The sequence below is a fragment of the Petromyzon marinus genome, chromosome 14 (assembly GCF_048934315.1).
Source record: "Petromyzon marinus isolate PM22_M1 ecotype Great Lakes invasive population chromosome 14, UKy_Petmar_22M1.pri1.0, whole genome shotgun sequence".
Taxonomy (NCBI): domain Eukaryota; kingdom Metazoa; phylum Chordata; class Hyperoartia; order Petromyzontiformes; family Petromyzontidae; genus Petromyzon; species Petromyzon marinus.
The window spans coordinates 11,967,522-11,993,754 of NC_133680.1; the positions used below are offsets into that span (position 1 = coordinate 11,967,522).

Here is a 26,233-nt window from a genome sequence, read left to right on the forward strand (position 1 = left end):
ATAAAATAATGTTTTCCAAAGAGAATAATCAATTATCCTGGGATTATGGACGATGAGAGGCCGACATCCAGCAGTGGGCAGACTATAGCTGACGATGAGAGCGAATCGTTGTAATCACCGGTGTTGGGTGCCCCCCTTCACCAATCTACACTGACCACACTGGGTAGCAGTGTGGATTGGTGAAGCGCATGTGAAGGCCTTCATCCAGCAGTGGATGGACAAAGGGCTGTGAATTATTTTGTTTAAAGTTAACCAGGTGGCAGAGTGGTTCGAGCCCTTGACTCGCTATTTAATCGTTGCGAGTTAAAATTCCATTTCGAGGGTTGACTCAGCCTATCATCCCTCTGGGTTCAATGAAATAAATTAAAACCAAAATCAACGTTTTTTTATATTTTACCAGGTAAGGCCCATTGATTCTCTTTGGTTTTTTCGGTAAAGCCACGTAGGTAAAAATAATAATAAAAAAATAATAAAAACACAACTAAATTAAATCACGACGTTTCGGGCGCAACACAAGCGTCCTTCTTCAGGTGGGGACAACGTAGTGAAAGCTAGAATTAAGGCCCATTGAGCTGTATAGCTCTTGTTCAGAAGCGACCTGGCCACAAATAATATCTCAACGAAGTGGCATATCATGTGAAAATGTAAACACATGTTTCTAAATGTAGAGGTAAATACCAGATGACTCAGAGGTAAATACCAGATGACTCAGAGGTAAATACCAGATGACTCAGAGGTAAATACCAGATGACTCAGAGGTAAATACCAGATGACTCAGAGGTAAATACCAGATGACTCAGAGGTAAATACCAGATGACTCAGAGGTAAATACCAGATGACTCAGAGGTAAATACCAGATGACTCAGAGGTAAATACCAGATGACTCAGAGGTAAATACCAGATGACTCAGAGGTAAATACCAGATGACTCAGAGGTAAATACCAGATGACTCAGAGGTAAATACCAGATGACTCAGAGGTAAATACCAGATGACTCAGAGGTAAATACCAGATGACTCAGAGGTAAATACCAGATGACTCAGAGGTAAATACCAGATGACTCAGAGGTAAATACCAGATGACTCAGAGGTAAATACCAGATGACTCAGAGGTAAATACCAGATGACTCAGAGGTAAATACCAGATGACTCAGAGGTAAATACCAGATGACTCAGAGGTAAATGCCAGATGACTCAGAGGTAAATACCAGATGACTCAGAGGTAAATACCAGATGACTCAGAGGTAAATACCAGATGACTCAGAGGTAAATACCAGATGACTCAGAGGTAAATACCAGATGACTCAGAGGTAAATACCAGATGACTCAGAGGTAAATACCAGATGACTCAGAGGTAAATACCAGATGACTCAGAGGTAAATACCAGATGACTCAGAGGTAAATACCAGATGACTCAGAGGTAAATACCAGATGACTCAGAGGTAAATACCAGATGACTCAGAGGTAAATACCAGATGACTCAGAGGTAAATACCAGATGACTCAGAGGTAAATACCAGATGACTCAGAGGTAAATGCCAGATGACTCAGAGGTAAATACCAGATGACTCAGAGGTAAATACCAGATGACTCAGAGGTAAATACCAGATGACTCAGAGGTAAATGCCAGATGACTCAGAGGTAAATACCAGATGACTCAGAGGTAAATACCAGATGACTCAGAGGTAAATACCAGATGACTCAGAGGTAAATGCCAGATGACTCAGAGGTAAATACCAGATGACTCAGAGGTAAATACCAGATGACTCAGAGGTAAATACCAGATGACTCAGAGGTAAATACCAGATGACTCAGAGGTAAATACCAGATGACTCAGAGGTAAATACCAGATGACTCAGAGGTAAATACCAGATGACTCAGAGGTAAATACCAGATGACTCAGAGGTAAATACCAGATGACTCAGAGGTAAATACCAGATGACTCAGAGGTAAATACCAGATGACTCAGAGGTAAATGCCAGATGACTCAGAGGTAAATGCCAGATGACTCAGAGGTAAATACCAGATGACTCAGAGGTAAATACCAGATGACTCAGAGGTAAATGCCAGATGACTCAGAGGTAAATGCCAGATGACTCAGAGGTAAATACCAGATGACTCAGAGGTAAATACCAGATGACTCAGAGGTAAATGCCAGATGACTCAGAGGTAAATACCAGATGACTCAGAGGTAAATACCAGATGACTCAGAGGTAAATACCAGATGACTCAGAGGTAAATACCAGATGACTCAGAGGTAAATGCCAGATGACTCAGAGGTAAATACCAGATGACTCAGAGGTAAATACCAGATGACTCAGAGGTAAATGCCAGATGACTCAGAGGTAAATGCCAGATGACTCAGAGGTAAATGCCAGATGACTCAGAGGTAAATACCAGATGACTCAGAGGTAAATACCAGATGACTCAGAGGTAAATACCAGATGACTCAGAGGTAAATACCAGATGACTCAGAGGTAAATACCAGATGACTCAGAGGTAAATACCAGATGACTCAGAGGTAAATACCAGATGACTCAGAGGTAAATACCAGATGACTCAGAGGTAAATGCCAGATGACTCAGAGGTAAATACCAGATGACTCAGAGGTAAATACCAGATGACTCAGAGGTAAATACCAGATGACTCAGAGGTAAATACCAGATGACTCAGAGGTAAATACCAGATGACTCAGAGGTAAATACCAGATGACTCAGAGGTAAATACCAGATGACTCAGAGGTAAATACCAGATGACTCAGAGGTAAATGCCAGATGACTCAGAGGTAAATACCAGATGACTCAGAGGTAAATACCAGATGACTCAGAGGTAAATACCAGATGACTCAGAGGTAAATACCAGATGACTCAGAGGTAAATACCAGATGACTCAGAGGTAAATACCAGATGACTCAGAGGTAAATACCAGATGACTCAGAGGTAAATACCAGATGACTCAGAGGTAAATACCAGATGACTCAGAGGTAAATACCAGATGACTCAGAGGTAAATACCAGATGACTCAGAGGTAAATACCAGATGACTCAGAGGTAAATGCCAGATGACTCAGAGGTAAATACCAGATGACTCAGAGGTAAATACCAGATGACTCAGAGGTAAATACCAGATGACTCAGAGGTAAATACCAGATGACTCAGAGGTAAATACCAGATGACTCAGAGGTAAATACCAGATGACTCAGAGGTAAATACCAGATGACTCAGAGGTAAATGCCAGATGACTCAGAGGTAAATACCAGATGACTCAGAGGTAAATACCAGATGACTCAGAGGTAAATACCAGATGACTCAGAGGTAAATACCAGATGACTCAGAGGTAAATACCAGATGACTCAGAGGTAAATACCAGATGACTCAGAGGTAAATACCAGATGACTCAGAGGTAAATGCCAGATGACTCAGAGGTAAATGCCAGATGACTCAGAGGTAAATACCAGATGACTCAGAGGTAAATGCCAGATGACTCAGAGGTAAATACCAGATGACTCAGAGGTAAATACCAGATGACTCAGAGGTAAATACCAGATGACTCAGAGGTAAATACCAGATGACTCAGAGGTAAATACCAGATGACTCAGAGGTAAATACCAGATGACTCAGAGGTAAATACCAGATGACTCAGAGGTAAATACCAGATGACTCAGAGGTAAATACCAGATGACTCAGAGGTAAATACCAGATGACTCAGAGGTAAATGCCAGATGACTCAGAGGTAAATACCAGATGACTCAGAGGTAAATACCAGATGACTCAGAGGTAAATGCCAGATGACTCAGAGGTAAATACCAGATGACTCAGAGGTAAATACCAGATGACTCAGAGGTAAATACCAGATGACTCAGAGGTAAATACCAGATGACTCAGAGGTAAATGCCAGATGACTCAGAGGTAAATACCAGATGACTCAGAGGTAAATACCAGATGACTCAGAGGTAAATACCAGATGACTCAGAGGTAAATGCCAGATGACTCAGAGGTAAATACCAGATGACTCAGAGGTAAATACCAGATGACTCAGAGGTAAATACCAGATGACTCAGAGGTAAATACCAGATGACTCAGAGGTAAATACACAGGGCCACGGGAAGAACATGTAAACTCCAAATATACAAGCGTCAGGTTTGGGAACGAACCCATGACCTCCTGGTAGTTAACATCTCGCCACCATGGCTAAGTGAACCGTGGTTGTCCCATGATTAGATCGTTCCCCGACATGGGAACGTCTCATTTCCACGACCTGCTCAGGACTGACACAGAAATGAGCACTGCTGGTTAACGCTCAGGCGATGGAGACAATGCAACTTGACTTGAACTGGAGATTACAACGATCCTCTTTTCAATGGTCAAATTATCGGTGGCCACTTCATTCAAGAATGTATTCCATATTGTCTTTTGTAATTTTGATAAACCCAGTTCACTCGTGCAACCGATGTTTAGTTTTACAAAGCATCCTTCGTGCAAATTTCACCTCGCAATCACTACGAACCACAGGACAAACTTGAAAGGCAACCAGGCGGTGAGCCGGCACCAACAATTGCCCAATCTCTGAAGTGCTCGATGTATTAAGATGTTGTAAGACCAATTAATGAGTGTGTATACACGTGTAAGGAAACCAGAGCACCTGGAGAAATCCCACCCGTGTGAGGGCTGAATACTGTATCCCATACGGAAGCTGTAGAATATATTAGTCCACACTTTGTCGAGTCAGGATGTGGCTCCTCAACGCCCCCCCAGGAGAGGAGTTCCACAACATGTGTGCACTCCACAACCTTCACATCCACCGTTTCGGATCGCGGTCATGCATAGCCACCACAAGGCTGGCCAAGGGTTTAGACGTTATCTTGGTCTCCTGAGTTCTCAGCTGGTTCAACTAAATAAACGCGATACTTTAAACGTGATTCCTGTTTGAAATGTTGGGAGATGGTCACGCCTCTAGTGGTTGCGCAGGTCACGTGAACCCCATTACGCATTGCTACATGTACGACATCAATTGTTGCACGTGCAATTGCAATGCCTGTATCGTAAGCGTATACACATTACCGATATTAATCGACAAATTAATGCAACATTCCACCCCTATTAATCGATATGTTTATGCCTGCAAATTTAAGTTATGTAAATGTATAGGCAATCTAATGTTATTCAGAGGGGTGAGAAGCCAAATACAGCCGTGTGGGTTGTTGAGCATTTACGTAGTCGTAATCCAGCAACTAGAGTTGAGAATTCAGATACAATTTGAATAATAGCTTTCACATGCACGCACAACGATAAACTCCCACATTTTACCACAAGGCATTCAATATTTATTAAACACACAAAGCGTCTTGCTTTGATTATTATCTGTGCTATTCAAGCTCAGATATATCGTATAAAGGCATTAAAGTCGGCTCTGTCTTTGTTTTACAATGAAAGGCAGCAACTTAGCAGGCAGAGACAGGTATCTGAGGAAGGTGTGATGTGTAAATATTTGGGTCAGCGGGTTAACATTAAGGAAGCAAGTGAAAATAAAAAATGTGAAATTTTTAGAAGGTGATAGAACGTGAGGAATTTTCGGGACAGGAGAGGCTAATGAACCCAGACGCTGTAAAAATTGAAGCTATACCAATCAGGAAGAGTTGTCTATAATGTGTGGGAGACACGCACGGCGGTGAAGGAGGGGAAGGTGAGCGAGACAGGCATCGGGACGGCACCCAGCAGTCAGGGACCAAGAGGGAGACCTAAAAACGAGATGGCAGAATCCTGTCGGAGGTTGAGTGTCTACTTTAAAAAGGGCTTTGGGTTCTGGCAGAAGAAAGCGATGGCGAGGTGTGGCAGCAATAGAGGCACAATGACTGCGTTCACCTCATAATCTTTTGAGGATCAATCTGGCGTGTGGAAGCTGGCTTAGTAGTGCGTGCACTGATTGCAATGCTAGACCTGGCTTCGTTGTTCATGCACTCAGCCCGTGCTAGGCCACGTGACCAAAAACGTGTTTTTTTTCTATCAGTGAGAATAGATACTGTTGGAATTGCTTACGATGTACATTTGTTTATCGGCGTTGAGAAAGCTTCTTCACAATATCTACCGCTAAAAAAAAATGCTGTTTCACAGCAGCCCGCAATGTCTACTAGCAGCCTCCCTGAAAAACAAATTGTCAGTATAGGTGTTTTATAAAAATAAATGTTTAAACTATAAACTGAAATTGCCAAATAGATGTAAAAAGACCCCACGGTGTGCGATGTTGCCCACAGCACGGTGTGCAAACGGGTTTCAGTGCATGCTGCTCGTGATATGACAGGGCGTGGTATAATGAAAAGATGTATTTAATAAGAAAAAGATGAAACAACTTGACTAATGGCTGTGTTTAAGATAAACGGGTCGCTATAAGTTGTCCTAAGCCAAATTCGAAACACTCACTAAATCAGAATAAGCCAAACATCTCAATGCATATCCCTCTTAAAAGAGTACTGAGAAACATTGAAGAATTTCCTAGATAAAGAAAAGCATGACGATTATAAGGGTCGATTTGAGTATTCGTGTTAAATCTGTTAAATGCTTTGTTAAATCTGATTTTCATAAGTCACCGACAATCTCCAAACGTAGACGTTTGAACACCATTCCAGTGCCCCCACCACCCACGTGGCCACCCGTATCCATTTTGTCAGTCCCTGAATAACCAAGCCTGGGGGATGGTGGGCCGGACCACTGACGATAACCACATTTGTGACGTAGCTACTAAAATCTAGTTTGTCCATAGTGGTCACTTGACACGCTCTGAGCACAGACATTAGAACTCGTACCAGACCCTAGTTGGAGGTGCCGTGGTGGCAATTTGTTAACAACAACCTCGCCTTGCATACAGTACAGGAGGTCGTGGGTTCGATCCCAACCATGATGCCTGTGTATTTACATTTTGCATGTTCTCCCCGTGGTGGCGTGGATTTCTCTTCAGGTCTTCCGAGTTTTTTTCCTCCACATTTAGAAACGTGTGTTTAAGAGTATTTGGCTGCTATACATTTCTGCATGATAAGCCACTTCGGTGAGCTATCCTTTGTGGCAAGGTCGCTTCAAATTCGGTTTGCACCCTCCTGTGTGCTTCTGACCCTTCTATTTAAAGGCTTCCAGGATGCCTCCCCACACATCAGGAGGCGACTCTACTTTGACGATGTCTTTCCTCTCAGATGTTGACCCCACTAGAAGGAAAGCTATTCTGCCCTCCTCCAGGCCTTGAATCTTTGCAAATAAAAGGACAGTGCCATCACCAGATCCAATCTGTGGAGCTTAGTTTTTTTTTTGCCGGAGAGCGTAAAGGGGTCAGAAAGGAGGATAATTTCCTGCTTCACGTGAAAATGAGCACCTTCGGCACGAAACAGGGCGAGCGTGAACGGACGACTCCCCACCCAGGCTTGCAGCTCGCTGACCTGACCCACTACACCACCTCGACCGTTGCAGTCTCATGGCCCAGGAGTACTTGGTATCTCCATGCTTGGCCTCCTTTTCCTGATGCCAGTGATGCGGCCTCCTCACTTCTGAGGCACCATTATTTTCTCCTCTGTCGCGGAAAACCCGAACCTGAGTTTTGTTGACCATTTTACCGAGGTGTTGAGCCTCCTTGATGGCGGTGAGGCCGCACTTCTGGCCGATTAACACAAACCCGTGGTCCTGGAGTGCTCGCACCACCCCTGTGACCGATTTTTCTAGCGCACTCACCGAGTCCGCCCATAACAGTAGGTTGTCGAGGTAAGGATACAACATGGCTGCCTCTGGCCCTTCGGTGGGCAACTTCCCATGCTCACGAGCATCCGGCCTCCTATCGGCATCTGCCAATTGCATATTCGCCTGACCTGGGCCATGCTGTGACCCTCGGCACCACCATAACCAGAGTCTCCACTGTTCCTAAAGGGGCGATTGGACTGCAGCCAGAAAGAAGACTCTCTCGGATCTTTTTTAACGTTCTGCTTCATGGCAGGGGAGAAGGGCCACAGAGGCCTTGAGGGACTATTGGGCCCGAAGCCCTTTTTTTTAATCCAAGGCAGTTGTCTTTTCATGACCGAGGAAGCCATTTATTTTGTGCTCCAAAAAAAACTGTGTTGAAGCCCGTATCAATGGCAAAGGACAAGCAGAGGTGTATATCCCCATAAGCGTTCATCAATTTGAGAGAGATGTCTCCTGAGCTTTCTGGATATCTTCCTCTGCCTGAGCCCTGCCAGGCTCCGAGGCATCCTCTCGAGGTTCCGCCTCAATGGGATCCCACTCGCCCTGATCAGAGTCATGGAGGGCTTTGCGCTCCTCGTGTCTGCGCGTGAGGGCTGCCCTTGTGGCCCGGGCCTTCTCGGCGGCCTCTGGCCACTGCAGACGTCTCTGGCACGCCGTGGGCTGTGCCTCCCGTGTAGCGGTACCCGCGTGTGAGGTGTTTATCACCCAGGTGAGGCAGGAAAGATTTTCCCACCATCTCCGGTCCATATTTGTCTCTCCTGTGCTCCGGTGGTATGGCGTCTAGCTGGCGATGGCGGGCGGGGGCCCCGGTGGAGGCCAAAGTTTCCCGGGTGCCTCACCCACCACCGCGGTGCTCAGGGACACAGACCCTATTACCACTGGGGGGGAGGGCAACACCCCAGGGATCTCCATCCAAGGATGAGGGTCTGGTGCTTGTGCCGGGGTCCTCTGATGGCAAGCCCCTCATTTCTCAGACTCGGGGGCTGCGTGAAGCGCAAATGGTCCGGTCGGACCCGAGGACAACCTCATTTGCGCCATCGCAGCCATGGTCTGTGGCCTTTTTCAGCCACCATGATGATGCACTCTTCTCAGTCTTTTAGCGGGCGGGGTACAGTACCCAACGCACCCCTCCACACTGTGATAGCGACCAGGGCAGTGGAATCATAACGCCTGAAGTTCGCGATGCTTAAGCCGCGATTCACATTCCACACGCCCGAACCCACATGCCACCATTACCCATACGGTCGGTAATTATTAACGGATTTTCATTCGTGCCGTGCGGCCCGATTATATGTATTTTTTTTTTATGTGAGAAACGTGCCTGCTAAACTTCAAATAACACTATCCCTGGCACCCCACCATGTTTACACACCCCTTGCTCGATGTTAACAGCTGGATTGATAACTAATCGCTGGCTCTAGCCGCTATTTCGCTCAGCTCACAAAAACATTGCCGCCGCGCAGAGCACAGCACCTTTAGTGCCGAGGAAGATGGCCGCAGGGAGGGGGGGCCCGGGGGGGTCCTTATGCCTAAAAAGTACAGAAGATATCAAATTTATACAAACGCAAAATGTATGCATTAGCTAAGTTCCCTGAATATAGCACTGGAATGGTATTCTGATGTCTATGTCCGGAGCGTGTCGGTAACCATTGTATGAATAATCACGCCCATGATTTTTTTGGGGGTTTAATTGGAAAATTTGACAACACTGAGACACTCAGGCAAATTACTAAAGCAGCCTAAAGCTCTCCGATGCATTTGTTTTACGGGTTGTATCGTGTGTTGCTCGATGTTTTTTTTTAATGGAGCTGACCCCGAATTGTCGGACATCGTGCCGGACGACACGCGGTCCAACCCGAACCACGAAACTCGACGGCAGTGCTGCAACTGAAGCAACCTCTTGACAATGTCTAGCGGGAGCCGGTGAAAGAGTCCCGGGGTGGTCTGCATTGCCGCTTGTTGCACACGGAGCTCTTAGCAGCTATAAATTATGATTTATTTATCACACATTTACGAGACATTTACGCTGAATTTAGCGACCGAGATGCATGCGTCTCATTTGCCGGGGATAAACATGGCCCGCGGGGGCAGAGCACACTCAATGAATTAGCCATGCAGAAACAATTTGACTAGGCCAGACATCCTGTTGACCTGCAGTGTGATTTAGCCAGAATGCTAATGTTAATATCCCATTAAATAAACACGCCGATTTGTTTAAGCATGCACTGAGAATCTGCCTAAGATACCAACCTTATTAAGAAAACGTTTTCACCCGCCCCCCATTATTAAAATAATATTTCTGCATAAACAAAGGAAAATAAGATTTACATTTTAATGTGAGGTTTCTGTGGACCGAGCGGTTATAATTACAAACGCACTGCAACGGGATGCTGCCATGGTATAATGGTTGGCACACAGATGTTGTGCATTCAAACTCCCGGCGCAGCAGTTGAAACAATGGGGAACACCGGTCAAATTCCACCGCCTCTGTCCACCCAGCAGTGTAAATGACTACACCACAGTCAACTGGCCGGTCGCGTGTAGTGGAATAAAGTGTGGATACGATCCCCCCCCCCTCCACCAAGACATCTGATGAGCGTGAAAGAATAGGCGAAATAGGGGGGATCTTTAGAGCTCCATCTAGTGGATTAACCTTCTGCAAGCAACCACCTTCACCGTGCTAGCTTCAGCAGCTCTTTGTTGCCAACTCACCACCGCGGTCCACAGCTGTGGTGTGGTGAGTTGCCGTGTACATAGGGGTTCATCTATTGGTTGGGGAATTTAAATCAACCTCAACACTGAAGCTGGTCACGATCACCACGTTATGGGTAGGCTTTTATCCAGCAGGGGATTGATGAAGGGCTGCGCATTAATATGTAATGTCCATATTAAAATATAATAATTAAAATTTAAAATGCGCATTCCATCCTAGGATCCCAATGCGCAACACGCAGTTGTGCCAACAAGAAAAGACTAAACGTGGCTGAGGTTAGGGCCCAATGGCCTATCCTCACAACCATCACCTATTTCTAGATGACGCAGTTCAAAGACCATGTTTAGACAGGGCCAGGTGCCAGGGAATAGAGGCGAGAGACTGCATCCGATTGAGTTTACTCACTTTGAAACTGTCTCTCTCCCACGCTCCACCAAACCAAAAGCATAAATATGGCTTTATTAAAAAAAAAAGTCACAATAACTAAAATCACATTGTAGAAGAATTTCAGTTTTCATTATTAAATATGTGACCATATCGGTTACAGAAAAAAACTGGCTGATATGTTGTCTTCACAGTCTGGATGCTGCATTTAGGAAGCAATGTCAAAGCCACATCATCCAGGAGCCCAGACCAGATATTTCACTTTTCGGTGCCACCTGCAGTGGCATAACTTTACCGGTTCCACTTTCTTTAAGTTGCCAATCACATTTTGACTAAAAACTTTCGTGACTACAAGAATTCATATTATTTGGTTCTTTCGTTAAAGTCACGTATATATTTTTTTCTACCTCTCTACGTGACTTTACCGAAAGAACCAAAGAATATGCCAATAACAGTGAATTGTGTGATAACCGTATTACATGGCTGTGTTTAAAAAAAAAATCGCCGTACAAATACGTTGGTACTCCTAAAGGTTGTTTACCTTCGGTGAATATCAATTTCTCCTCTGGCCCATGGACTAACGTCACGTCATTCAAGTCGAGGATACAAGTCTAGCAGACTGATCGTTTTGTCTCATCAATGCTGCGTTTAAGCACCGCCACAATGCAGATCACGATATACTTTTCCAGGTGTGTCTTTCCGTGCCCTGCACCACTTTGGAATTCTCTCCCGTGGTGTATTTTCCCAAGTTTATATTTTTTATAACCTTGCTCAATTCAAAACATGCATTAGTTCTGATCTATTACACCTTCGTGAGCACTTTATGTTACTGGTCATTTGGCATGTTGGTCATTTGGGCCTATGCTGATTCTTTGGGTCTTTCGGTAAAGCCACGTAGATAGCAAAAAATAATGAAAATATCACGACCTTTTAATCACAACACAAGCAATCGTTATCAGGTTAAAAAAAATAGCGAGAGAGCTGCTGAGGCAGGACGTTATAAAGGTTTGAGATGGGTGTAGCCCAAGGGTCATAAGCGAAGTGGGCGGGGCTAGTGAAGAAACTTGCATGTCAATGTAAGATCGGAGAGAGCTGCGCTACCTCCACGACGACTAAGCTGATTTTTAGTTTAAATGTGCTTAACAACATTAGTTCCATCCACTTCAAAACGATGGGAAATTAATACAGTGACAGTGGTTGCACCAATAGATGAACTGGACTTTGGCAGTAGAATTTCTGCCACTGCATGCTGACAGCATGATAGGCTTGCTGACAGATCTCGTGAACCAGTCTCTTAATCTCACAAAAATAAATAAATAAATCCGCATATAGCCTGAACAGACGTTTGGGGCAAATGATGTTTGAAGGCTGGCACATCACACAAAACGGTGGGTGGCCAGCACCACGCCCAACCGCCTTTGTCTCTCCAGTGGCGATGTTTACACACCGCATCAGGTACTCGTTTGAAGCTGAGTCGACCTAGGGAAGGCCCAGGACCAGTTCAGATAATCGTCACTGGTGTTTGCCATCGTGAGCTGGAATGCTACACATGCGCGCACACACAAATGTGTGTGAGAGTTGCTCCATCCTCGACCGAGCTGCCCAATTGTAGCGCTCAGTCAAAGGGGCTACTTAAAGACAGTGATCATGATGATGATCTTGAACATAATGATAAACAAGACGATGCAGATGAAAAGGTTATCAATGACTGATGATAAAGACGATTAAGATTATGATGCGCGTGATTATGACTTTCATGATGACGCTGCTGCAGCTGCTGCTGCTGCTTCTTCACCAAACTGCAGTCTGCCAACCCCGACCTCTGTGGCAAACCACCAACCCTTGACTCCAGTACGCCGCATTGTGCGCGCACCAACGAAGCGAGCGCACTCACACCAGGTACCCATTTACAGCCGAGTCGCCCTCGCAAAGGCTCAGAACAGGTGCCTTTAATGTTTGCCGTGTCCGGAAATCAAAGTAAGGTCACCAAGTTCGTGGTGCGGTGCTGCCTCCCCACCGCTACCCCAACCCCCCTTCCAGGTTCACAGAGCAGTTCCGCATCTTACCCCCCTACCATGTGAGTTAGCCCATAAGGCTACACGGGGTGTCTGTGAATGTGCGGGGAGCGGCGGTGCAGCGGTTAGCGCTACGCTGCGCTCCGAACCCAGCAACACGAGTTCGATTCCCACTCACGGCCAACACCGGTGACGATTATCTGAACCGTCCCTGGGCCTCCCCTAGGTCGGCTCAGCCTCAAATGAGCGCCTGTTGCGATGCGTAAACATCGCAGCTGGGGAGACAAAAAGGATGGACGTGGTGCTCGCCAATCACCCCCTCGTGTGCCGTGCCGCCTTAATAGGTGCTCGCGAACAGCAATTGCCCCAACAGTCTGTTCAAAGCTATATGGGATATATTTGAGCAATAAATGGAAAATGCAGAACCCGTTGTGACTACACCAACCATGTGTCTACCCCACTGTAATTGATGTACAAGCGGCACAGGGGGTTGTGGGTAAAATAAATTATTGCAGTTGACCACAGAGCAAAACATCACGGCCAGTGCTGGGAAAAAAAGCATTGCTTAAGAGAAGCAAATGACACTGAGCATTACTCTGAAAATGAAAAATCAATTTATTTAGTTACAAATACACTTGCCTTGTTAAATGGTATGTTCTATATAAAGAATAACTGTGCCACCCTGATAATGCTTAGGGGTATTAATTAGCGAAATAAAGAGGCATCCTATGACAGGCCACGGTGGAACTCTAACGCTTGCGTGAAAAGGAGGCTCAAGGGGTTACTGCCAGGAGCACTTTCACAATCAGTGTCAATAGATTCGTCCATAACGCTGTTCCCTTAAAATAAAAAAAATATTACAAAATATTCGTAATATTATTGGTTCTTTCGGTAAAGTCACGTAATTAGAAAAAAAAAAATCTAAAAAATAAAATAAAATTTTCATTAAAATAATAACAAGCCTGATGAAGACCACTTGTGTTGTGATCGAAACGTTCTGGGTCTTTTGCTTTTATTATCTTCAATTTATTATTTTTATCTAATTTTTATCATTTTTATTTTATAATTTTTTTATTTCTATTTACGTGACTTTATTTTAGTTATATTTTTGGATTTTTTGTTTGTTTGTTTTCTATCTACATGACTTTACCGAAAGAACCAAGAATATGAATTCCTGCAGTCACGAAAGTTTTAAGTATTTTTTTTTTAAATAGGCGACATTTTGGCCAATGACCTACGTGAGAGCTGGCGTTTTGGAACGTCGCCTGCCGTAAAATTGGCGACGTTTCAAACGATTGTTCTCTCTTCACAGCACGTGGAAAAATGCACGTGCTGGGAAAAAAAATGAATGTCAAGGGGGAGAGCGTTCTGCGTGGAGGGGCCGTTAAACGTAGCACGCGGATTTAAAGTGCTCCGTAAACCAAAAATCACCCTTTCAATCAATTGCACTCATTCTGCTGGTATATCTCCGTATACGAGTGTGATCTTAATTAGCTTAAATTATTCCTGTTGCCAAAGTGCAGTCTCTACCCAGATTTTCCCGATGCAAAAGAGGTGTGTTTTCCCGTTTCTTTGAGAGCTCTTGCGTACATCTACACCGAGGTCATTGAGCTTACCAAAAAAAGTCATGGCCTGCATTGTCAAGTGAGTTAATTTTTTATTTAAAGCTTTCGTGACTGCAGTGATTCATATTCTTGGTTCTTTCGGGAAAGTCACGTTGAAGGGAAACAATAAAATAATAAAATATATATAAAACAATAAAATTCTCACGACGTTTCGACTGTAGCACAAACAGTCATCATCAGGTGTGAAAACCAACGGCAAGAACATTTGAAAGAAGTGGCGGTTCGCATTTATTTATTTATTTTCAACGTTAGCACCACGGAGAGCGATTTGACAGTTTGTTAGATGGACGAGTCCATCTATGTTCGGAAAAGAGGAGGTGGGAGACGAAAAATTAATGTATGCTGTCTGAAAGCCACCGTAAGCGTGAAATGGTTTATCAAATCCTTCCAATGATTGCTAAGCCAGAATCCATCTTCTCGGTTGAAATTGTCTCTGTGTTTGTATATGTGGATAGCCTCATGAACGAATCTCTCATGATAGCCCGATGGCTTGCAAAGAACCTCTGTCTTGGAGAAGTCAATGTCATGTGAGCCTACTGAATTATAACAGTGATCTGCCACGGCCGAGGTGTGGGTCCTACCGTGTTTAAGGTCTGCTTTGTGTTCACGAATGCGGTCCGAGACATGTCGTTAGGTTTCTCCAATGTAACTACTACCACAGAGGCAACTTAGTTTGTAGACACCAGGGCACTGTATGTCCGGAATCACATCTTTTAAGACGGAACCAGATCACGGATGTTATGTAATGTGTTGAAACGGACCTGGATCTTGTGTTTATTCAAGATTTTGGAAATCTTTTTTGTGATCCCCGCAATGTAGGGTAAAGTGATGGTTTTGAAAGGCTCCTCAAGAGGGTCCTTCTTCATGGTTTGAGTGATAGCTTTGCGGATTGTATAGACGGAGTAACCATTAGCCTTTAGAGCTTGGTGTATGTGCTTGAGTTCACTGCCTGTCAGTTTTGATGTAGTTTCCTTATTCACCAAAGTTCCTGTACCTGACACCATCGCAATCATTGAAGACTTGGTTCATCAAGGACTAAACACTGAGGTACCCCCCTGGTGAGACACTGCTTAACCAATACATACTTCACTTGGAATAGAACTTTCTACAAACAAACTGAGGGCACCCCAATGGGCTCCCCCCTATCTCCGATTATAGCCAGCATTTTCATGGAGAAATTTGAGACTGATGCCATTCAGACTGCCACTCTGCGCCCAACCTTATGGAAGAGGTACGTGGATGACACTTTTGTCATCTGGCCACATGGCCGGCCTGCTCTAGACCAATTCTTCGACCACATCAATTCCATACACCAGGCCATCAGATTTACCATGGAAGTCGAAATAGATGGCAAGCTACCTTTTTTGGATGTCTTAATAAAAAAGAGACCTGATGGTTCAATGAGTCACTCTGTCTACAGGAAAGCTACCCATACGGATGCTTATCTGAAACCGGATTCCCACCACCATCCATCACGGAAGAATTCTCTCATCAAGACTCTGCACCATAAAGCCCAATGCATATCCGACCAGGAAGACATAGGCAGTGAACTCAAGCACGTACACCAAGCTCTTAAGGCTAATGGTTACTCCGACTATACAATCCGCAAAGCTATCACTCAAACCATGAAGAAGGACCGTCTTGAGGAGCCTTACAAAACCATCACTTTACCCTACATTGCAGGGATCACAAAAAAGATCTCCAAAATCTTGAATAAACACAAGATCCAGGTCCGTTTCAACACATTACATAAAATCCGTGATCTGATTCCGCCTGTAAAAGATGTGATTCCGGACATACAGTACCCTGGTGTCTACAAACAAAGTTGCCTTTGTGGTAGTAGTTAAATTGTAGAAACCAAACGACATGTCTCGGACCGCATTTGTGAACACAAAGCAGACCTTAAACATGGTAGGACCAACACCTCGGCCGTGGCAGATCACTGTTATAATTCAGTAGGCTCACATGACATTGACTTCTCCAAGACAGAGGTTCTTTGCAAGCCATCGTATTACCATGAGAGATTCGTTCATGAGGCTATCCACATATACAAACACAGAGACAATTTCAACCGAGAAGATGGATTCTGGCTTAGCAATCATTGGAAGGATTTGATAAACCATTTCGGGTCTTAATTGATTGTTCACGCTTACGGTGGCTTTCAGACAACATACATTAATTTTTTCGTCTCCCCCCTCCTCTTTTCCGAACATAGATGGACTCGTCCATCTAACAAACTGTCAAATCGCTCTCAGTGGTGCTAACGTTTATAAATAAATACAAACCGCCACTTCTTTCAAATGTTTCTTGCCGTTGGTTTTCACACCTGATGATGACTGTTTGTGTTACAGTCGAAACGTCGTGATAATTTTATTGTTTTATATATATTTTCTTATTTTATTGTTTCCCTTCAACGTGACTTTACCGAAAGAACCAAGAATATAAGTGAGTTAATGTTGCAAAAAAAAACTTACATTACCAGTATCGTCAATAATAACAACAACAACAACAACAACTATTTCCCAGTTAAGAACCGCCGACCAAAAAAATCACCAGCCCGCAAAAGGAGTGTAAGGTTTTTAACATGCCAACATAAATGTGTACAAGCACTCGGCCATTTGCGAGTTAAGCAAGAACCCATCAGCGGTCATCTGAGGACATGTATGGTGGTCCCTCTAACCTGAGGTCACCATCAAAATACGTTTCAGCAAACGTGATCGACTGACAGCAGCAGCATCCGTGACACAGAGAGACAGAGAGAACTGTGAACTGGCTTTGTTCTCAGTAGGACTCATCAGTAGAGTTCAGTCACCAACGTAGGTGTGAGTCTGCTGCTGCAAGTGCAGCGGGGTAAATGCATCGCAACGATTGAGGGTTGAGCCCAGAATTGATGCCACATATGTGTTCCCTTTCCCCTTTGAAGGCATTTGCAGTGTATCACCAAATAGCATGTGATTTAGCCCGCGTTCTCATCTTGAAACAGACACACACATGCACATGAAACTACATACATACACGCACACTCAAAATGAAACACCCACACACAACAAAAGAGACAAAGACAATCCATTCCCCCATATAGCCTGCATAGTCTTCTGGGCCATACACTAATAGCAAGCACCTATTAAAACTGACACAATTGCATGAGGTGATGGGGCCACAGCCAAGCCAGGCTGTCATTGTCTCCTCAGCGCTGATGTCTACACAGTGCACCAAGTGTGGGAGCAGCATTCACTCTCCGGCACCAACCCACAGGCTCCCTCCTGGCAAAGCCCCCAAGTGACCTTCGGCAAAGCCCCCAAGTGAGCTCACCCTCATAGGATGTCCCTCCTGGCCCCCTAACCCCTGAGCGAGCTCCTCCCCATCTCCGAGTCTCGACAGCAATGGCCAAACCGGTGCAGCCACGAGGCTGTGGCCACCCCCTCGGCCTCCTCCTCCTACACCCACGAGGTTCTCTAGCTCAGAGGTCCTGATGGGCAGGGTAAACTAGGTGGACAGGGTCAACCAGGGAGAAGAGAGGGGGCACATGCCCTGTAACTCTGAACCTCCGTTGCTCGGGAGACCTGAGTGATCCTGATCAAGGCCTCGACATTCTCCCCACATGTGCGGACAGACTGCACTACACCATCAAAAGCGGCATGGAAATCCCGGATTTTTGGCTTTATCCCAGGAGACCTACGTCTCCACATGCAGGGTGTCGAGAGCCAATGCAAAGGATGCATAAGGTGACTCCGTGAAAATCACGGCACTATCAAAAAAATCAAGGTCAGTGACCTTCACTTCACAAATAGCTGCATTGTGCAGACCACGATTTAATGCCCGACTGAGCACCCAGTCCATACGAGTGATGAAAAGGGTATGAGACATCACGCACCCCTGCCTCACCCCAGAATTCACTCGGACGAAGTCTGAGGTATAACCACCACCTGACAGCACTATCGAGTCTCATGAACACAGGCCAGCCATCAGATCAATCATCTTTACTGGAATTCAAAAAAGTTGCAGGACCTCCAAAAGTTGCAGGACCTCCAAAAGTTTGTCGAGATGCCCATAATCGAATGTCCTCTTCAGACAAATATAAGCTACAAGCAACTGCTGATGAGACTCCCTTCTGCGACTCAACGAGTACTGTGTACAAAGGACTACGATTTGGTTAAGTGTTGACATTTTGAATGTGAAGCAACACTATTTCGGGCCACTTAGTCACCAGCAGATGATCGCAGAACCATAGCCGGAAGCAGTAAAATCATAACCCCGCCAATTACTGAGAATGGAGTAACACTGAGGTGGTTGTTGAAGCCCCGCCGGTCACCCTTTTGTCTTCCCAGACAGTGACCACAATGCCCTTTCTCCAAAGCAGGACGATAGCAGACAGCCTGACAGCACGCACAGGGTGACAATAAAACAAATGATTACGTTATTATCCCCGACCTTCAGCAATTTGCCAGTAACGCGACACTTCGGCGGCTTTGCCACTCTTCCATCTGCCCACCGCCAATTGAGTTTCCGTGATGGAAGGTGGGAACAATGATTGGCGGGTCAGCAGTCAGAAGCGGAACACCACGGGGGCGTCCAAGTGAGAAACAAGGGCAGCTGACATAAATTATTGCTCAAAGTAATCGGCCCAATGGGTGTGTGCCTGCAGCTCACCAGGGTCAGAGAACGACTTATTATCCGCAGCCTCACATGACTCTTTTCAATGGTGTGATGTGTCTCCCCAGAAACAAGAAGGTCAGGGATGCCTACTAAAAAGCAACAGGCAACCTCCAGGAAGTCTCGCCTCAAACCTCTCCCACATTTGATCGGGATTTTTCACAGACCAAGGGGCTTCTCAGTGAATGCTAGATACCACAATGGAGAATTATTTTGTTTTCATCCTCCAGCTTTTCATGAACCCAGTCGAAGAGGATCAGAACTTGACGTGCTCTCAGAATTCAAAGTGAGCACAAGACTTGGGGCAACAAGCCCGAGTTCTTCCTCCGATGGTCAGACATATTTTCTGAGTACCGGACTACATAGCCTATCAGCTCGCTTAACAACACACAAGTGTTGCTAAGTACCTTGCCTGGCACAGAGAGGGTCGTGGGTTTGATTCTAACCCTCACACCTGCATATTTGGAGTTTGCACGTTCTCTGTGTGGCCACGTATATTTTTCTCTGGGTTCTCCGGTTTTTTCCCTCCGCATTTATAAACATGCATTGAGAGCATTTGGCTGCGATTAATTTTCCGCATGATAAGCGACTTTGTTGAGCTGTCATTTGTGGCCAGGTCGCTTCTGAAAAAGAGTGATTAGCTCAGTGGGCCTTACCTGGTAAAAATAAAATAAAAAAACATAGTTTAGTTTACGTAAGTATTTCACTTGATATTAATAATGCCCATGTGTGTGGATCTATGTTGTTCCCGTGCGTCAATCTGGGACCAATATCGTACAGAGATAGTTCTTGCCTATAAAAATTGGCAATTTACCAGAATTGATTCAAGCAAACCTGACTGTATTGATGAGAGACTGTGTCGAAACCGGTCCAGAGTCTACTGCTGAAATTATGCACTCCCAGAAGGCCGTGTGGCTCATGGGTTGTGTAAGAAATAATTGTATTATAATCTTCGTGGAGAGACGGATATCTGAAGGAGATGCATTATCTTCTAGCAATGCACAACATGCAAGATAGACTTGTCAGATGCTCAGGACTGGCTCAAATACAACTTGATACATGTTCCATCGCCAGGAATCAAATGCAATGTGCCAGTACACACATACAATTGCACAATAAAACAACAATCCCCTACGTAGCCTTTAACAGACTGTTGGGGCAATTACTATCCGCAAGCACCTACGAAGGCCGACCCAGCACGCAATGGGGTGGGTGGCCAACACCACGACCGACTGCTTTTGTCTCCCCCGGCGGTGACGTCTACACATCACACACGCGATTCATTTGTGGCTGAGTCGACCGAGGGGAGGCCCAGCACTGGTTCAAATAATCTTCACTGGTGTTGGCCATGAGCGGGATGCAAACTCGGGTCGCCGGGTTCGAAGTGCAGTGCGCTCACCGCTGCTGCACTACCGCTCCCCACCCACAAATGCACACCCACGTGTACACATACATGGAATTATACACACACACAGGCAAGGAAAAACACTCCCTCACACACATGCAGGGTACAAAGCATTAGCATTGTACAGTGTACCAAAGCGGCCTAGATTTATGGCAGAATCCTGTTAGTATGACAACTTACCCCTTTTGGAATTGTTACAGGAATGCCGGTCAAGGTTTCGGCAATTCAACAGGACCTCAATTAATTCAATCAATCATTCAATCAATCGATCACTCATGTATATTCGGTAGCAGGTGACAACCCACATTACAGTCTCCCGCCTTCAATGGAGAGCTGGGCGTGAGTTCATTCCCACGAGCACAATTATCCTGCTGTCATGGGGAAAAACCTCTGCCGTGGCTCGGAAGGCAGACCCCATGTGGCCTCATCACATGCCCCACAGCTCCGCCACCGTATATATATACTGTACTGTGTCCCGTGGTGTTATTGTTATTGAGAATATGATGGCCATCACTCCTACATTCGTAAAACAATGATAGAAACACGGTTACAGTGGTTTGGTTCCGATTGCAATGGCTTGTCGTATGGATTTTCATAAGCATCGTGCGCGTAGTGCAGTATCCAGGAATTTTGCGACTTAGGTCGACCAATTGGTTGCTCAAAGTCAACGAGCCCTCAGGGTAACCGTGCACATCCCACACATCCATGGAAGAAGCCCGTTTCTCCATGGGGTTGACCATTGTGCTGACTTCCCACAATGTGGTACTCAATTCATTCACCCAGAGTCATGCTGGGGATGAGTCGATGCTGGACCAGAATTTTAACTCGATTGTGAGCCAAGCACCTGAGCCACCCAGCCCATCTTGTGGAGAATAATTGATTACTAATTTAACTGCTTTACTCGGACACACAAAATGCTTGCCTGCTTGCCTGTGCTATGCCTGCGTCGTTTTAAAAAGAATGCAATTTTGCGCAGTAAGTGCTAAATTGTTGGTGGTACCTAGATCAGCCTCATTGTGCCGAAGAGTTCAGGAATATGCTGGTGCAGCACTTAAGCTGCAGAAACATTTAGCCGTATCAATTGCAGTAATATCTATAATAACACAAGCCATTTCGGGACTATTACTGCGCTGAATAATGCTCGGAGCTTTGGATGTGCACTTTGAGGTTTAGAGTATTCCGCTGTGAAAGCCAAATGCGTGCATTGTGCAGATTTAGCATGTGGCATGTGCACAGAGGACACACACTGACTGGCTCAGAAACATTCACTTTGTTGTCTGCATGCTTTTTAACATGTATAAGTCAGTCGGTCTGTCTGTAAGCATGCATGCCTGTTAGTACAACTGTGTACAGAGTCTAATAAAAAACGACAAACTCATAACTGTTAGATAATATGTGCGTTTGTATGTTGAACATAATGGAATAAAGTCTTTAAAATATATAGTCTGTATTTTTGCGTAAAAAAAAAACGTCAAATGAAAATTCACGCTTTGGGAACTTTGTGGAAAAGCCAAAGTATGCCTGTGGCCTGTGGGTCCGTCATTTTGTGTATTCGAACAAGACGCAAATGCGTTGTAAAAATAAAATCCGGCATTTCTGCGTCATGCAAAAAAAGCCAGCGACATTTCCTGAATAAGTGCATTCTGGTCCTCTTGTCTTAGATAGCCGTCGAAATTAACTTGAGCGAATGTGACGACTGACACAAGGCGAGGGGACAGGAGGGCCACACTGCACTTCTGCAGGAAATACTCTGATGGCTTTTCACATATGCTCAACGGTTGTGTGTTTTTAGCACGTGCTTGTGTATTGTTTGAAACTCATGTGTTGTTTTTTTTTCCCCCGGCCTGCGACTATGATTTTGTTATGATGGGGTTTTCTTGTAATTTACGGATTTGATTGATGTTTGTTTAGTGACTGCCCGTATGCATGTCTGTCTGTTTGTACGTGTTTAAATGCGGGAGTTCGACACTTCACGTGGCCTCAAGGTGCACATGGCCTGGCACAAGCGTCGTGGTGACGTCACCGCCACTTAGTGGCGAATGGCGGTTGTTGTTGTTGTTGTTTAAATGCACCGGCTTGTCTGCCTGTATATATGTTTGTTTGTAAGGACAGAAGCTACGAACTATGAGAAATAACATCATGGCTCATCGGGTTCTTGCAGCCTGAATCGAATGTCTACGTCTATTGCAATAGTGAACGTTAAAAAAAATTCCAGATACAGGTACAGAGAATTCTCACACACTGCACGTGCAATTCGACTATTCAAAATCTTACTACATCATTCAATCGTTTAATCATTAAATTCGTATATATGGTATATATCTTCGAAAAAAATAACACGTACAATAAGGAGTAACACGTGTTCTTGGTTCTTTCGGTAAAGTCACGTAGAAGGGAAACCATAAAATAATAAAAATATGAAACACAAAGAGTAACACATGGTTCCTTTTCACTATACTTGCCAATTATAACATCGCTTTACTAAAAACAAAAAAAACCAGTAAAACTCCTCGAACACACGCCGATGTGTGGGGGTCGTCGTTAGTAAATCCTAACATCTGCACTTTTTTCTCCAGCGCAATGAACTCCCCCCTTACCTGCGCGATCACCTGCGAATACACACGTAGAGTAAGGGTTTACCTAGAATGAGCGTTAACCTAGAATAAGGGTTAACCTGTCGCCACCTCCGTGCATCTCCTCACGTAACGTGGTGGACTTGACAGAGCACGAACGATGAACCTGAAATGGAATGACGGGTGTGTGTAGCACCTACGGGCAACCACGGTAACCCCCTTGGAAAACAATGAAAGGATTTATTTGCAGGGCGACTCCACCTATCTGTTATTAACCCCCCGATAATGTATTGAAGTATGTGCACACAGAGGGCTCGTCCAGGTGCACCCATTACCGTCACAGAGAATAGGGCGAATTTGCCGCACGACTCTGATGACCGGGAAAAAAAAAAATACTGACAATAGTGTTTCCTGCTGATCGATGAGAGAGGCCGTGGACAATCGGGGCCCGTGGATAACAGGATAGAGGATATACGAAGAGATGCACTGCATACGCATTGTTGTTGCTCTGCATTGAGATTTTTCATCAGTTGCAGCCTCGGAATATGCCCGTTATACCCTTGTACTTTTCAATGCATCGCCGAAGAGACCTTCGAATATTCTCCAAATAAGAGTAATCGTACGACTGTACAGGCAAGGACATTGGCGAGCGGGAATTGCATTTTGCCACCTGTTGCAGTTAAAGCCCTTGCGGCCGTATTGGTCGGGCGCCGCGGTGCCAATATGTGAACTGCCCTCGCCAAGTATGCAGGAGGTCGTGGGGTTCGATCCCGACCCTGACACTCGTATATTTTAGAGTTTGCGTGTCTCTCTCTCTCTCCGCGAAGTTGCATGGAGTTTTCTCCGGGTCCTCAAGGTTTTTCCCTCCACATTAATAATCAACGTGCGTTGAGAGTATTTGGCCGAGATACATTTCCACGTGATAGGCCACTTCGTTGCGCCATCATGTGTCCAGGTCACTTCTGAAAAAGAGCTGTATAGCTCAGTGGGTCGTACGGTGCAACACAGAATGTATGTATATTGAACTTCTTTCGCACCGTACGTAGCTAGCCGTGCTAATTGTAAGCGCGGGGGGAAGGACAACAAACTAAACACAAAAAGCAGTTCTAAAGAAATTAGTTATCGATCGAGATTTAAAAGTGCAGAGCTCCAGTGGCTTCTTATTATCAGAAGGAAGAGCGTTCCAGACGGCCGCAGAAGTGCATCTGAAAGCGCGCAATTGTGGTGACAATCTTTGTTCGATGGCTAGCAAAAAGCCGCTGCGGGGATGACCGGAGTTTCCGCGTGACGATTTATGCTCCTTGACAATATACAGCAAGGTAAAATGGCGCAAACACCAAATGCATTAATGGCTCAATTCGATTTTCGCAGAGCGGCCCCCCTCGGGCATTAGCGCTGAGATACGAGGCTTGCGTGCCGCTTGCACTCTGTGTCACCGATGGCCACACGCTCCCTGACCTGTACGTCGTCGACGGAGGCGAGGATGGTGGTGCCCGTGTCCTTGTAGGGGACCAGGGTGAGGCGCACGGGCTCCCAGTCGCGGCCCATCTTGGCGAGGGCCTCCTCCAGCGTGTGCTCCTTCCTCGCCAGGTTGCTGACGGAGGCCAGGGCCTCCAGCTGCCGCTCCAGGCCCAGGGAGAGCACCTCCTGCAGGCAGGTCTCCTCGCGCGCCGGCAGAGGCACCCCCGCCTGTATGCACACACCCCGTCAGGCAGAGACAAAAAGACACGCGTTCACAATTGCGCCCTCAATGATTGAGGTGCCACGGTGGCTAGGAGATGTTTACTGCCTCGACCAGTATGCAGGAGGTCGTCGGTTCGATTCCGACCCAGAAGCCTGCTGTATATTTGGAGTTTGCATGTGTCTCTCCCCTCGGTCGCATATATTTTTCTCCGGGTCCTCCGGTTTTTCCCTCCACATTTAGAAACAACGTGCGTTTTAGAGTATTTGGCTGCTACTGTACATTTCCACATGATAAGCCACTTCGTTGAGCTATCATTTGTGGCCAGGTCGCTTCTGAAAAAGAGCTGTATAGCTTAGTCGGCCTTACCTGGTAAAATAAAATAATAGTTTAGTTTTAGAATCGCTCAGGCCACGCTCTCACTGGCGTTAAGTGAAAGCAGTTCAACGTACACAGATACACTCCCGTTATTGATATGAAACAAAACAGATAACAAAAGTTCAACACATTCGTCTTGAATTATACAGTGAGGGAAAAAAGTATTTGATCCCCTGCTGATTGTGTACGTTTGCCCACTGACAAGGAAATGACCAGTCTATAATTTTAATCGTAGGTTTATTTGAACAGTGAGAGACAGAATAACAAGAACAAGATCCAGAAAAACGCATGTCAAAAATGTTATAAATTGATTTGCATTTTAATGAGGGAAATAAGTATTTGACCCCCTCTCAATCAGAAAGATTTCTGGCTCCCAGGTGTCTTTTATACAGGTAACGAGCTGAGATTAGGAGCACACTCTTAAAGGGAGTGCTCCTAATCTCAGCTTGTTACCTGTATAAATGACACCTGTCCACAGAATCAATCAATCAATCAGATTCCAAACTCTCCACCATGGCCAAGACTAAAGAGCTCTCCAAGGATGTCAGGGACAAGATTGTAGACCTACACAAGGCTGGAATGGGCTACAAGACAATTGCCAAGCAGCTTGGTGAGAAGGTGACAACATTTGGTGCGATTATTCGCAAATGGAAGAAACACAAAAGAACTGTCAATCTCCGTCGGCCTGGGGCTCCATGCAAGATCTCACCTCGTGGAGTTGCAATGATCATGAGAACGGTGAGGAATCAGCCCAGAACTACACGGGAGGATCTTGTCAATGATCTCAAGGCAGCTGGGACCATAGTCACCAAGAAAACAATTGGTAACACACTATGCCGTGAAGGACTGAAATCCTGCAGCGCCCGCAAGGTCCCCCTGCTCAAGAAAGCACATATACATGCCCGTCTGAAGTTTGCCAATGAACATCTGAATGATTCAGAGGACAACTGGGTGAAAGTGTTGTGGTCAGATGAGACCAAAATGGAGCTCTTTGGCCTCAACTCAACTCGCCGTGTTTGAAGGAGGAGGAATGCTGCTTATGACCCCAAGAACACCATCCCCACCGTCAAACATGGAGGTGGAAACATTATGCTT

The 26,233-nt window shown here is 45.4% G+C and overlaps 1 protein-coding gene across 4 annotated transcripts in view; it reads right to left on the reverse strand.

Moving 5' to 3' along the window:
• The window catches only part of LOC116942267 (dynein axonemal heavy chain 3-like), an 859,832-nt gene that overhangs the window by 410,447 nt on the left and 423,152 nt on the right, over nucleotides 1-26,233 (reverse strand). For all 4 annotated transcript variants that reach the window (XM_032953964.2, XM_032953963.2, XM_032953966.2 and 1 more), the window contains one exon: nucleotides 24,538-24,768. In XM_032953964.2, coding sequence (XP_032809855.2) covers nucleotides 24,538-24,768 — 231 coding nt within the window. The remainder of the gene's footprint in view (nucleotides 1-24,537; nucleotides 24,769-26,233) is intronic.